At 33.2% G+C, this 15,519-nt stretch overlaps 1 protein-coding gene across 3 annotated transcripts in view; it reads right to left on the bottom strand.

Annotated features, from left to right (window-relative positions):
* Positions 1-4,336: 4,336 nt before the first annotated feature.
* The window catches only part of Shmt (serine hydroxymethyl transferase), a 170,740-nt gene continuing 159,557 nt past the window's right edge, over positions 4,337-15,519 (bottom strand). For all 3 annotated transcript variants that reach the window (XM_089595803.1, XM_089595804.1, XM_089595802.1), the window contains exons 5-6: positions 4,861-5,360; positions 4,337-4,791 (exon numbers count right to left, since the gene is read on the bottom strand). In XM_089595803.1, the coding sequence (XP_089451929.1) occupies positions 4,625-4,791; positions 4,861-5,360 (667 nt within the window). In that variant the 3' untranslated portion in view covers positions 4,337-4,624. The remainder of the gene's footprint in view (positions 4,792-4,860; positions 5,361-15,519) is intronic.

The raw sequence follows: 15,519 nt of genomic DNA on the forward strand, positions 1-15,519 counted from the left end.
TATTATACATGAAAGTTCGCCGAGTTATCTGGGTTGTTGCTTCTTGCACCATCTAGCCATTTTTAATTTCACGCTAGTTCAGGTACCAGTTTTGGGAGCACTGATTATTCTTAGCATTATTATTGTTTTAATTATTATTATTATTATTATTATTATTATTATTATTATTATTATTATTATTATCATCATCACCACTACAATAAATATTATCTGATATAGTCCAGAATGCTTTGACGCATTCTGGATAAAAAGGGGCACAAACCTCTTCTCTGTGTGGGACTTGCAGTCTGCCTGAAGGTGTTGTTTTCCACTATGATATTCTTAGCTATACAGACTGAATACCTACTAAACTCGCAATACCTTTCTCTTTCTAGGACACCCAGCTCGGGATCCGCTTTTACATTTAAGTTTTAAGCCGGGGCTACGAAGTGTTGACTATTGACATGGCTTTTCATTGGAGTATTAGTTACTATCGTAATGTTTCCTTCTTTTTATTTCGTCTGGTCATTTGCTGTTTTGCGGAAACATTGATTTCCGTTGTTTTTCTTAGCTGATGGCTTGGGTAAATCAGCGCAGCTGGGGTCTATAATGGTCCTCCCGCTTTTGTCCTCTTAAATTTTATCTCTGCCTTGTACGCATATTACTCTTGGCCTATTCTAACGCCTTTCTGAATGCTGGGCAGCTACCATAACTTCAACCCTTCTTCTCACTTGACAGCTTGTAAAGCCTATCAACAGCCTACAACAGCCTACTTATTTCTTCTATGGTTTTGGCAACGATTTCTTCAATGTTTATCACAGCTACCTTCTGCCCTCTCTTATTCGCTCTTAACAGCGTCACTGTTCTAATTTACGGCAAGCATCGAAGGATACTACTCAATGCAAGTTTGACATCGGCCTTCTCGGTAATTGGATTTCAAGCATTACCCTTTTTTTATTGATTGTTATCTTAGGGATGAATTTTTGATTCTTTCTGGTCTTTTTTTCTTTTTAGAACAGGGATTTGAAGTCTTTCTCAGAGCTTCTCAGCTTCTGGGCTTCTGCTCCCCGTTTTTTTGCCAGTACGCTTTTCATAAATCTGGATTGAAAATAGCGTGTGATTCTTTCTCTTGTTTCTGATCCATACGTCTTTCTCGTCAGATTATCATTGAATTGTTCTAAGGTATTTTCTATCTTTTTTCTTGTCCTTTAATGGCTTTCCTCAAACTTATACAATAAATTCAACGCCACTTTCATACCTTCTTTTATCGATATCGCTATTTTTGTGTACGTTGTCGTTGCTGCTTCCACCATATTTATATCATAATTTTAACTTTTGTTAATGCAAGATCCTTTTTTATATGATCGACAGTAAGCTCTGATTTCAAGTTGCTGATATATTCCAGATCCATCTCGGTGTTGCTGCTGAATAAACTGATAGCACTGACATCGATTGGTGCACTTCCAGTGCTTAGCAGCTGGTCTGTCTATCGCTGGGAAAAAATGTTGAGCCCTTTCGTAAGTGTTTTTTTATTCAAGGTTGTCTCCTTACTTCTATACTGGACGCCTTTGTAGCCTCCCCACAGAATCTTTGAGGCTAGCACCAGTCACTTGGGCTTTTACGTGATCGAAACTGGCATCGGATTCCCTCTGAGAGGTTTTATATTTTCAGTAGCGTCACTCATTTTTGGTTTCATTCGGAAACCTACTCTTGTTTTCTGAACAACGTTTTCTTTTCGGCGTCCCGGAACTATTTTATTTATTTTCAACCACCCGCGGGAACAAGCTCCAACCGCCACAACGCTTTGGAACCATATATTCGTGGAAAGCTTACCTCCATCCGCCACCCAAAGGACGCACCCCGTAAGCCGACTGCCACAGCCCGAGAGATCATCAGGAGTGTTAGTAAAGTTTTATAAAAATGGAATAGGAGCTGTAAGGGTAGGGTACGCTAGTTAAGAAAAATTGTGCAAGGGCTGTGGGGGGTTGAGACAAAAAATATGCTACGTCTAAATAAGGGATAAAAAGATAAAATTTCACCTTATTTTATAGGGAGGCTGTGTGGAATGCCCCACATAAACAGCTATATAATATAGAAACAATTGTAGGCAGCACAAGGAAACTTATAGCTTTAGACAGAAAAATACTCTTAGTATGAAATGTGAAACTCCACAATGTGTTTGAAGACTTATGTTTGTAAGTGATGCGTGGGTGTATGTTTTTTAGGAAAAGCGTTTTTTCCATCACTTAGCTAGTTATTGTTAATGATATCGTAATCTTCATATACTCTGCTAATTTTATTGAGTTTGTTCAAGTCAAACATAAAAAAAGTAGTCTCTCTTAAAGATCTTAGACAACTAAAAATTTTTCTGGGTATGAACGTTAGTGTTCATCATTAGTGAAGTTAGAACAAAATTAACGTTACGGTAAATATATTTTAAAATACATATGCATCGTAAAGAAAAGCTGCGTTGATGTAGTCACACAATTTGAATAAAACCACGTCTACAGACTTCGAAAAAAAAATTCATAAAGTTTCCCTTTTTCGTCGTTTTTAACAAGAGCTCACAAGTAAGTTGTCAAAAAAGTTTTAGAAAAAATACCTTTTATGCTTGACATAGCGATAAGAATGTTTTTAAAAACTGATATGTTATTTATGAAGTCATGGATACACGTGCAAAAGTTTCCACAAAATTGTGTCTGCAGTTATGGAGATATTTGTACAGACTTAAACAAATTTGTTTACAGCTCGTATGGTACATCCACACGTGAGACAAGGACACACTAAATACACTTTCTGTCGTTAGATTGACTTTTTGCGTGATACGATGGCTTTTCACAAAATTACTTCTAGAAGCTATTTTACTCAAAGTTTTGATGTAACCCTTCATGATACTTTTTACTTTACCACTATATCATTAAAATTTAAAATTTTTTAAATGTATAGCACACTTTCATCAAAAGAAAATCAGATTAGCTATGCCGTTTACTCTTTATTTTTTTAAGTCACATAAAAGAAGTGTGTGTGCTATTTGATTTATATCATAAAAAACTAGATACCTTTAAGTATATCCTGTTATTTTTTATAAACATATTATTAATACATTAACAAGTACTGGAGAGTTAAATACAAATGCATTTTTCGTAATCCAGAGAGCGGAAATTTTTGGGCTATATTAGTAAGCAGACCTTATCACAGCGCCTTATGCAAATACACGTATTCCCTTTCACCTCCCGCTTGCAGGAGCGACCCAAGTCCCTTAAAGAAATCATCGAATTAAAAGAAAAAAATTACTTATAGCGTCAAGTTTAATAGAACTTAACATAACCGATTACAAAACTGCAGCTACTATGTCCCTTCCAAGACTAACTGCAGATGCTAACAGTAAGACACCAAATATTGTATCACCAAATCAAGAAAATAGAATAAATGATTTACCTTATCAAAGTGCAGGCTATTGGCTTTACATAAGTCAGTGTATTTGACCTGATATTACTCATTCGGAGAATCTTGAGAGTCATGTTAGCAACTTGTTCACTGTAGAGCACTGCAATTCACTGAAGCATATGTTGAGAAATTAAAAAAAAAAAAACTGCAGAGTAGCGTAGCGAAAGCGTAATACGCTAATATTATACTTTACCAATTTGGCCCAATTAGATGATAGAGAGTAGAAAGGGATAAATAAAGTATGACATTGATGCACTAGACACTTAACATATTATTTCGATTTTATACAAGTGGCCGTAGACAAAGTCATAAGTAAGAGTGACGTGATGACTGTCCTAAACGGCCCATACGTTTCCTTAAGCGAAATAATACAACTAATCCAACTCATACTTTCTGCCACTTATACATGTGTCCATAGACACATTCATTGTACACACAAATATATTACAATCATAACAGTTTGGCTTATCAGTTTCACTTCATTTTTAATACTTTTCTTTCCCTTGTATTCTATCACGATAGAAAAATAACTCTGTAATAGTTACTCTATAATGCCAGTACAAAACTCCTTACCCAGATGTACATTAGTTCGAAGTCTTTTGAAGTGTATTTTCTACAAATTGAAAATTCTGCAACATCAACTTAGAAGAATTTAACTGCTTAGCAGCACTGACTACAGCAACTCAAAACTCGAAATACTTTACTTCGATGTTGAGCGTTTGAGATGCTCAACACTGGAACGGCTAAAGTCTAATGTTTTTCAAAGCCTCTTGGAAATCTTGGTCTGATCCGTATGCATTTGGATAGTAATGAAAATAACAAACACTCAGTACAAGAAGCTTAATTTCTTAAACTTCAAAGTTCAGAGGATTTTGAAGTCTTTTAATCCTATTTATTAGTGTATATTCAGTGAATAGAGTATAATGATGTGCAATCTACGTTTGTACATATCGAATAATCTTATGTTACTAATTTTTTTGAGACTATACTAATACAGTGAACAATTTTACATTTAAAGTATTATTAATAAAAATTTTATAAAATAAAGTATATTTATATTGTTACAAGGACCTCTTATTATTAAATACAGATAAAAAATTTTCTAGACTTACAATGATAGGTTATTTAAATTAACTAATATACAAAATAAAATAGTTAAAAAAGGCTGTCAAAGCGTGACACACGCAAGGTGACAAATTTAGTAGTCGTTACATCCAGGTAAGGGAAATTGGTTGGCGAAAATTTGCACTTTTCCTTTCAACTTAGTGATTCTTTCCTTTATATCAGCATTCGTATCCATTGTTTGCTTGAAATCAACAAGTTTAGGTCCAGAGAGCGTTGTTATTTCTTTCGCTAATTGTAAGCCTTAAAAAAAACAAATATACTTAACAATTGCATAAAGCTAGGTGATTATAAAACTGATAAATATTTTACCTTCATGAATAAATGAGGCAACGACATCTATATGCTCTTCTTTTAAACCACGGGTGGTAAGAGCTGGGGTACCTAATCTAATTCCACTAGGATTAAAAGCACTTTTATCACCAGGAACTGTATTTTTATTACAGGCTATCGAGATATCTTCTAATATTTTTTCAGCTTTTGATCCTGTAAGGCCACTACATCTAAGGTCAACTAACAACATATGAACATCTGTACCGTCTGTACTAATTTTGTAACCAAAATCTTGCAATTTCTGGCATAATCTTTTTGCATTAGAAACTACTTGTTTTTGATACATGATAAAAGTAGATGTAGTAGCTTGTTTCATAGCAGCTGCTATTCCAGCGATAGCGTGATTGTGAGGACCACCTTGAAGTCCAGGAAAGACAGCTTGATTTAGTTTACTCTCAAGATCATAAACAACTTTCTCTCCGTTGTTACTAGAGCATCTAACACCTTTTCGATAGAATATAACACCTGCTCGAGGTCCTCTAAAAAAAATAATTGACAATGTAAAAAATACTTTTTAACATAACTTTTATTATAATCAGTAATGCCGTTATACGTAAAACATGGTAACGGAATAGAATATATGCATTCTTTAGTTTTAGCTAGAGACGCAGAGTACAAGCATTTTTTGATAGCAGTAGAAAGTTTCTCTGGTATTTTAATGCTAAATAATGAATAAATATTATTAATCCAAAAAAACAGCCGTTATAAACGAGTCAGTTCAAGCTCATCAGTAAAAATAACTCACTGATGAAACCGTTGTCTGAATGCTCTAAGAATATTAAGTTAATAGAAAAAACACCTCAGTTTTTACTACAACATTTTTTAATTTCCCCTTCTGACAGGATTCAATGTATACCACATAACACCTATTCATGCTACGTTTAATACACGTAATAGGGCTTATTAAAAGTAAAATTTTGATAATGATCGCATAATCCTAGAGATAAATATATATAATCTTCCAATATCATATAGTTATTTTTGTGGGAGTGTCCACACCTCCCATGGTCCCTTCACAGCCCCCTCCTCTCAATCTTTCACAATACAAGGAAACATTTTTTTATTTCTCTGTGAATTTAACCCAACAAAATCAGATTGAACCCCCACGCCCCCTTATGACCTCTCCACAGCCTCCCTCGTCCACGTAAATTTAGTGTCTCTTCCCACAATAACCCTACTATCTCTTACAGAAACTGAGAATGTTTTGTGAAAATATTATAATAATAATCCTGTTTTAATGGAAATATGTTAAAGAAGGGTACATATGAGGTAATTTGTCCACCCCACTGCCCTTCGCCATATCTTCCCACAAAAACTTGAAATCTATTGTAAACATACTTTATCATAAGGATTTTATGGAAAACTTACCCCCTCAACACCCCTTAAGTTAACTTATACTTTTTTGTGATATTACATTATGATACGGACAAGAGGATTCGCCACCCCTTTTGTTTAAAAAGTTAGAATTTTTCTTAAATATTTGTTATTTTTTATGTTTGTGGACATTTTACCTCCACTGTATGGTAACTTTAATTTATGTTTCTTCTATTTTGTTAAGTTCTGTCTAAATAAGAATAAATTTGATTATAAGTAAAAACTTTACTATTAAAGGTTGTTGTTGAGGTAAAAAGTCTCAATAGTATATCGAATTGCATTACGTTTAAATTTTTTTTATATAGTATATATAGTGATTTCAATTTATTTCACACAACTCTTTGTCAATGGTAATGTCGTGCAAAGCGCGCGAAGACCAGCTTGTAATAAATAATCTATTGATCAAAAATATTGCTCAAGTCTTAAAAATTATCATATATTAATATTTTACCTGGAAATTCAACCCATGGATATTTTTGGTGAGATAACTTTTCAATAAAAAGTTGTAAAATAAAAAAAAGAGAAACGTTTCAATTTTACTAATCAATTTTAAACTGGAAATGGGGGGTTGGCACGCGAAGCGCGCACGGGGGAGTGTATATATATATATATATATATATATATATACCAGTGGGGCTTCGCGCATCAACCTCTTAACACTATTTCAAAACAATAGTCGTGTGATTTAGTACATCGAAAAGTAATATACATAGAATATAACCTACTTGACTTCTAATACAAAGATAAATCATCCTTTAAAAATTCATTTAACTCCATTTTTCAAACGAGTCGTATCCTTGATTACATTTGACGTTTAAGAACTACGATTAAAATTTACTAATAAAATGTCTAACTCCAAATACCTTGGAAAAAAAATTTGATTTCTCAGCACTTAAATTAAAAGCATTACTTAGATACTATACGTGATTGGAATTTCACATAGTTATTGGGTACGTTAAATTAAATTCGTTAAAATCTGACACAATATCAGAGTATGTAGACGGTTGTTATTTAAGCACTATCGCTTAATTCATATAAAATAAAATATATACTGTGACGAGGATTTTTCAGCCGATAAACAGCTACCGATAAACACAAAAGTTCTTTCACGTACGTCACTTACCGAGTCCCTACACACTGGATTCCTCTCCTCTAGAAGGTCTGCCACAGATGTCCGGCTCTAGAACACCAAACACTTCTAAACGGAAATTAGAAGGGGGAAAGTAGGGGCACTAATAACCAATAAACACAATCACTGACATAAATTTCACAGCGCGCTCACGCTATTTATTCGTCCTCTATACACTTTTGTTCTATCTTTCTCTCTTCTCTAAAACTATGAGCATTAATACATGGTGCCTTCAAGGTCAGTATGCTACTTAATGTACGGGCTCCGGTCATCCTCGCTGTCAAACTTCTCCATAGCTCGACTGTCAGAGGTCCGCACCAACCTTACATTAATACGCATACACCCAGACGCACTACGTAATGCACACCTCGTAACGAGTAGTATACTATCTCCAGTACCTTTATGTTATCCTCATAATCACTCCGCGCTACCTGGGGGTCGTCCTAGTCTCGCGGTGGCTCGGTCACACTGCAAGCTTCAGGTGAATCCCGTTATGGTAGTTGTCCTCTCGTTCAGCTAGATACTCTCCTCCTCTGGTTCTCTCTCTCTCTCTCTCGCTCTCTATTCCCTTGTATATATCATCTGTCACCTGTCCCGTAATTCTCGACTCTGATCTCTCTGATGTCTTGTACCATACGTATATGCATCTATACATGTGTATATATATGTATCGAAAAATATATACATTATTATAGGACTCGGTAGCCACCGATGACATGCCCAAAAAAATTTAGGTACATAGTGACGTGATAGATTTAGCTACTACGTCACAATGCTAACAATAACATGGATTTTAAAAGCTCACAAATGAAAAGAAATTCCGTACAATAACTTTAGAAAGACGTATACAAACAATTACATGTCTCAATAAAAACAAATTTTTAAATCACAGGACCGTTCAAATCACGCAAATAGACTCACAATGAGCGAAGGCCTACTGGCTCTCAAAAATACACAAAGATGGTATCCCATTAGGATCAATTATTTTTAAAATCAATAGTACAACTTATTGCCTTGCAAGAATACTTTACGATAATTTAAAACACTGTATACTAAAATCAAAAAACAACGTGAACTATAGTGCAGATTTGTTGAACTACGGCTTAGAGTGGACTGTATAATCTAGTAAGCTAGGGTTGAGCCATTTCGGTCCTGGGATTCTCTAAGGAAAGAGCAGGAGCATCTAATATTGGAAAAGAAGAACACTCTATTTGCACTGTAACTTAGCTCCAATATATTTAAATGAACATCAGTAAAATCAATAAATGTACACTGAGAGAAAGTAAAAAAGGTGTTCTCATGAACAAAGAAAATAAATCAAATAATTAAAATTAGATTAAATAAATTAACTTAGTTTTTCTTAAACTTTTGCATGATGTTTGCGGCTATAAAAAAGCCATTCTCTAGAAGCTTCTTCTAGAAGAAGCTACAGCGTTAGCTGTCTATTCGAAAGAGCTACAGAGGCGGACTGCCTGTCTAGATGCTGCTAGCTTTCTTCTCGCTCTCTTAGCCTTACGTAATTAGCTGACCGCTCACACGTTTGTAAGCTTACAATTGGTGGTCTCAGAAGTTTATTCTTGACAGTGATTGGTACACAAAGAGAGCGAGACTTTATGGCACGTAATTCAATTTAAGCAATAAACGACAATCTTTAAGAGTTGATTACACACACGCTTATGTGTTTACATTAAATTCATAACTCAAATTCGAAATAAATTAATAATTTTGAACAAGATTCGATTAATGGAATTTTTTTTTTTAATTCTTGATAATTATGTGTTAGTCTTGTTCGATGTTGTGTCTCTGTTCACAAATGTTATATACAACCTTGTACTTAAGAATCTTCATGCCATATTCTTCAATTTCTTTTACAAAAATTACTAATGTAACGAGATTCTTACTTAAAAATAACTTTTTCCCTTTTGACAGGAAAATTTACCATCAAAAATTTGGCATACCCACAGGCTCACCAATCTCTACTTTTTTTGCGATTTTGGTGCTCGGTGACTGTGTGGATTTTTGTTGAAAAAGTTTACAAAACACTACAAACATTGATAATTTACTTATGATATAGAAACCAATTGCCGGATTAATTTCCTAGATGTCACAATAATTAAACAAAATAATAGTATAAGAACTATCAAGGTTCGGAAAGGAATATCCGGGAATAGACTTTTAAATTTTATATGAGCCCATACGAAACAGCAGAATATAAATATTATTTGTAAGGTAGTACATAGAGCAATAACATTGTCAGATCTAGAGCTACATAGCAAATTGTTCCCGATGTCCGAATCAAACTGAATTGGCGCCATCAACAGTAGGCAGCACAGTTCAATACGATTAGGACAAAGTTTAAAAGTGGTTCCAAAATCCCGGGAAAATAAAAAAACTTTGACCCAAGCCTTTGAATGCAATGTCCCGGTCACCCTAACATCTTGAACCCCTTAGCCCAAAAATTTCAAAGCCTTTAACCGCATAACCCAATTTATCATGAACTATTTAACCCCATTGCCTGGTGCCACAAACAGTCATACATTAATTAAATCATGCATTAATTGAAAAACGGTACCCACAACTTGCAAATATTCAAAACTTTTAAATTAATAACACAAGCGCCTATCACCCGATGACCTAGGGCGTTTACTGGCCACTCTATTAAATAATGAGTTGTTAATTACCATCGGGTGATAGGCGCTTGTGTTATTAATTATAATTAATATCACCCAATGACCCAGGGCACGTACTAGACACATAATAAGTTTGAAAATTACTATTTTGTAACACAAGCGCCAATCACTAGATAACCTAGGGAACTGACTGGCCACTCTATTAAATAATCAATTGTTAATTTATAACACACACGCCTATCACTCAATGACCTGGGACGCTTACCAGCCACTTTATAAGTTATAAAATTATTTTGTATCGCAAGCAGCTATTACCTAAAAACCCGGGGCACCTAATGGCTACTTCATCAATCAATAGAGTACGATTAAACAACACAAGTGTCAACCACCATGTTACTCGAAACGCTTATTGGCTGCTTCATCAGTTAATAAATAATTACTTCGCAATCCAAGCGCAAATCATTAAAGGGAGCTTTTGGGGAAATTAATAAATTAATACAATATGAATAAATAACGCAAGCGCCAATTACCACTACCAGAAAACATTTTAGGTCATCTGGTATTTGGCGCTTGTGTGACACTTCATAACTAACAATGAATGTAGTAAGCGTTTTGAATTACCTGGTTATGGGTTAGCCAGAAAGTGCTTCAAACTACTTTTTATTGAAACTTCTGTTATTTAATCGCTTTATGAACATATAAAGTGGCAAGCAAACTTCTCGGGTTATCTGATGATTTGCACTTATGGTTGAAAGTAACAATTTATTAACTAACAAAGTGAAAAGTAAGCATTTTTAGTTCCTTCGTTATTGGTACCAGTGTTGATGATTATTTTCGTTATAAATTATTAAGCTGTCTGCAAGCGCCCTAAAAGTTATTTGGTGATTGATTCTTGTATGTATGATCGTATTTTATTTATTAATAAAGTGGCCAGTAGGTGTCCCAGATTATCTCGTTATTGGCGCCTGTATTATCAAATAATAGTTCATCAAGACATAAAGCGGCTAATAAGAACCCTTAGTTACCTGATGATATGCCCTTGTGTTAGGAAGTTATAATTTATCAACTTGTAATGTAGCAAGTAACCGTTTGAAGTTACTTGGTGATTGGTGCTTGCGTTGTTCATTGTTTTAATATTAATTCGTTTGGATGCCATCAAGTGCCCGAAATATCTAGTGATTAACTTTTGTGTTACGAATTATTGCTTTACAATTTAATAAAGTTGATACAGTTAGCACCCTGAGTTTTCTGATGTTTGGCGCTTTAATTAATAATTAATGGTTTATATTTTGATGAAGTTGCCGAACAGGGATCCAGCTTATTTGATGACTGGTGCTTGAATGTTTAACTAATGCTTTATAAGTTATGAAGTGTCTAGTCAGCGCCAGTCCAGAGTTACTTAATGACTAGCACTTAAGTTATTTATTGTTATTTATATTAATTTATTAAGCCTCCTACAAGTACCCTTTACTGATTTGCGCTTGAATAACGAAGTAATAATTTATCAACTAATAAAGCAACCAATAAGCATGTCAAGTTACCTGGTAATTGGCACTTGTGTTGTCTAATCGTATTTTATAGATTAATAAAGTGGCCAGTAAGAGCTTAATTACAAGAAATAATTTATTTTTAAAATGCTCCGTATACTATTAGACGACAGTTATATCAATAAAAAAGAGGACCTTTACTTCTTTAGTCACACTTATAAAAGTTCCTTTAAATACATTTTCAATTTGGAAGTTTGCCTCAGAGATCAACTAAAAATTATTAAATAATGAAATAAATACCCTTTTTTTTCTTTCCTCTTCTCCCAATTTACCCTCTTACGACTTTTGGTGAAACTCAGGGTGATTTTTTCTGGCCTGCTATTGTAGCACCAGACTGATCGGGAAGAAAGCTACAACGTCTGAAGCGTTGGAGCTAGTTGTAGAGCTCTTTTCCAACGTCTCCTAGTATTACGCTAAAGACGTTAGTGTCTAAAGCACCTTCTTTTTTTCAGACTCAATTGCTTTGGTGATCTAAGGTGGGGAGATTGACACCTACATATAAATAAGAAAATATTTTTGCTTATTCTTGTTTAAAATATACGTATTCTGCCAACTGCATGAGTAATTACTAGTATTAAAATAACTATTATTTTTAGAATGATGTGAACTTCTTTTAATCTTAAATTCTTTTACTTTGCATGTTATGATAATTATTTAGAGGGCAGAATATTTTTCCGATAAAAAGTCATAAATCTGCAAATTATCTATACACCTACATTTATTTATACATCCTTAATTTATTAACATTTTATTTAAAAACCAAAAATAAGTGAGAAAAAGTAAAAAATTACGTTCTTGTACTAATAATCATGATAATAAAACTTATTAATCAATAAAATAAAAATTGTAAATGAGGAAGACAACCAAGACTATACTAATTGGATGGTGGCTGAAGCACTGATACACTTTTACAATGCGAATTTCTTATCCTAGCACAAAATGTAATCGATCTGTATATTCACTGAGAAAAATATTCTTTTTAATAGATTAAATTTAGGACCTAAGAAATGGTTAAAGTTGGGTGCGTGATGATGAGAAAGACTTGTGTAAATTAATAAAATTTTTTTTAGATGTTGATAATATTAATTATTTAATAATATTAAATAATATTAAAGAAAAAATACGCAACAAAAAAAACTTCCATGTATTATCAGGCACATTTACAAAAATGCGCCAAAGGTAAAGACAAACAGAAGAAGAATACTATGACTATGTCAACCTTTTGCTGAGAGAGCACTCACAAAAGATGAGAAAAATGAATACAATGCGTATATACTTACGCCTTTAAAGACATGACACGGGATATGTTGACAAAAAGATTGGTTCCAATTATAAGCCTACAAGTTGATGCAAAAGAGCTCGTACTTGGTCAGAAGCCTTTTATCACGCTTGACTACTTGAAAGCTGAATAAAAGCGATAATTGTACCAGACATCCAATTATAAGGGCTACTTCGTAGTGATTTTCAGAATAATAGTAATAATTTTCGTCGAAGTCAATATTACGATCAACCAGTTGCACAGCACGAAGTACAACAAATCAATTGTCAATCTGTTAACAATTTAAGTTATAATCCTTGAAGGAGGTATAAGAATAACACAGATGTCAAGATGTCACCACTATGGAAATCAATCAAGAAATACCAATTACATGCAAAATAATTATGGTAGTTATGTAAATGAGGACTCTAACCGATACAATTCTCAACGCAACTTAAATTTTAATCTTAGAAGTAGTTAATTAGTTAAAGTAGAATTTGTTAAGGTAACCCAAAGATAATTTTCACGAAAATTACAAAATTTATAACCAACAAAATTGAAGGCACCAAAAAAGATAAAATTATTACAAAAACAAAAACAGGAGAATTTTAACTATAAGCTCAAAAAGCAGGCCCAATAAAAAAAAATATTAGCAACTTCTATTAATGCAGAAAAAAGCCAAGATGTCACCACGATAAAATTGAACACCAAAACTTTAACGATAATTACGAAAAGTTTGGTTTTATACAGTCTGATAAACAGTTTCAAGACGAATATAATAGAACAATTTTAGAAAGAGGAAATATTTTTAAGATCTTTGCTCACATTGATAATGATAAAATTAATTCGCATCTTAAGCATAGTGATGTACTGAGAAATATATCCCAATAAGACAATACAAAACTAACAAAATTATTTATAACTCAAAACAACAGGGATCATGCGGGTTATGATCACATGTTAATTTAGAGGACGATGATGTATCTTTAGAGGGAGGAAGAATACGAAAAGAAACTAGCAAGTCTAATATAATGGCTATTAACACTTACAATGAGAATGAAGATGTGACTATTAAAGTCGATCTAAAAAATATTTTACGGTTTGAATACAAAACACCTGTGCTTGACCCAGGTATTAGTAGTCAAAATAAAGAATCGGGACTTAGTGATGATTTTTCACAAATGAATAAACTGAAAGAGTTAACACACATATGTCACTTATTAATTACACTTAATTTTGCAGAATAATCACATCAAAATAATTCTGATTAGATGTAAAATCCGAAGATGACGTATAAGTCAAAAAGAAAGTTCAGGCCACAAACTTTGATTAATTAATTATGAACCTTAGAAAGTTAAATCTTAATTAGAACGAAATAATGTTTTGTTAAAAATCCAGATATAAAAGCTATAAAAAAACATACAGATCCACCAAGATTTGAACCAAAATAAGTTTTAATAAATTTGAATTATTATACTATTCAAATTACAGATACAATATGTATTACTTTGATTACTTCGTTTTTTATAGTAATAGTCAATGGCATAGAATCCTATACTAGTAACCTATATTAGTAACTATAAAACTATAGAACCCAAGCAAAAAAAACCCTGGTATTGAGTGAATAGAACCGTGTTTTGTTATCTCCGTGTTTATTTATGCATATTGCGGTTGCTCGAGTTGTCTCACCAACATAAGACGCCGGACAGTTTTTACAGTATATTTTGTAAGCAACGTTGATCTGTTTGAGATTGTTTCTATTGTCTTCTCCCAAACGAATGACGTCGTTGAGCTTATTGTGTGTAAAAGGGTATGTTGCAAGTTTTTAATATGGTAGATATTTCATCAAAATTTCAACTAGTACATGGTGTGCTGATTTTGCACGTAGGATGAATGGTTGTCTTGTTATGGTTGATGTATTTTTGTTTTTTAATCTAACTTTTATATTTTTGTTAATAAAATGCAGAGGGTACTCTGATATCTCTTGCTAGCAAATAGAATCGCTCAATTAACCAAACTGAACACAGCATTTCTTATATAACTGATTGGATGATCTGAAAAACAATTTAAAATACGTCCTGAAGAAGTAGGTTTTTCAGACGAATCAAAAGCAAAATGTTTGGAACTTCTGATTGTGGTTAAATCTAAGAAATTGAGTTTGAAATCAATCTCCATTTCATATGAAAACTGGAGATTAGGATGATTTCAATTAAAAATGTTCAATATTTGGTCAATGTGGTTTTTATTAACAAAAAGTCAAATATCGTCGACATGACGAAAATAAAAGAAAGAAAATAAAAGAAGTTATGAATATTACTTAAATCAGAGAGACCGTCATGTTCCAGGTCATTTATTATAACATCAGATAAAAGTGCTGAGATGTTCCATCTCATTGGTGTGCTGAAACTGTTGTTGAAAGAACTTATTGTCGAACATTAAGTGGGTGTTATTAAATAAAAATTATGTACACTGTCTAATTTTGTCAATAGGGACTCGATATTTATTCATTATATTTAATGTGCATTGGTTAATGCTCCTTAATACTAAGTCTAAAGGGATGTTAGTGAATATCCTGGTACCCGAAAAGCCCTGGTATTTATTAGGAACTATTTAATATAATAAGAATTAAAGACGATTCGGGAATCATAGATAGTATCAAACGATACGTTTAAAGTCAATGAGTTTCTGATGGAACACACA

The sequence above is a fragment of the Copidosoma floridanum genome, unplaced genomic scaffold (assembly GCF_036245765.1).
Source record: "Copidosoma floridanum isolate Cflo_tuat_1 unplaced genomic scaffold, Cflo_Japanese_pri ptg000028l, whole genome shotgun sequence".
NCBI lineage: Eukaryota > Metazoa > Arthropoda > Insecta > Hymenoptera > Encyrtidae > Copidosoma > Copidosoma floridanum.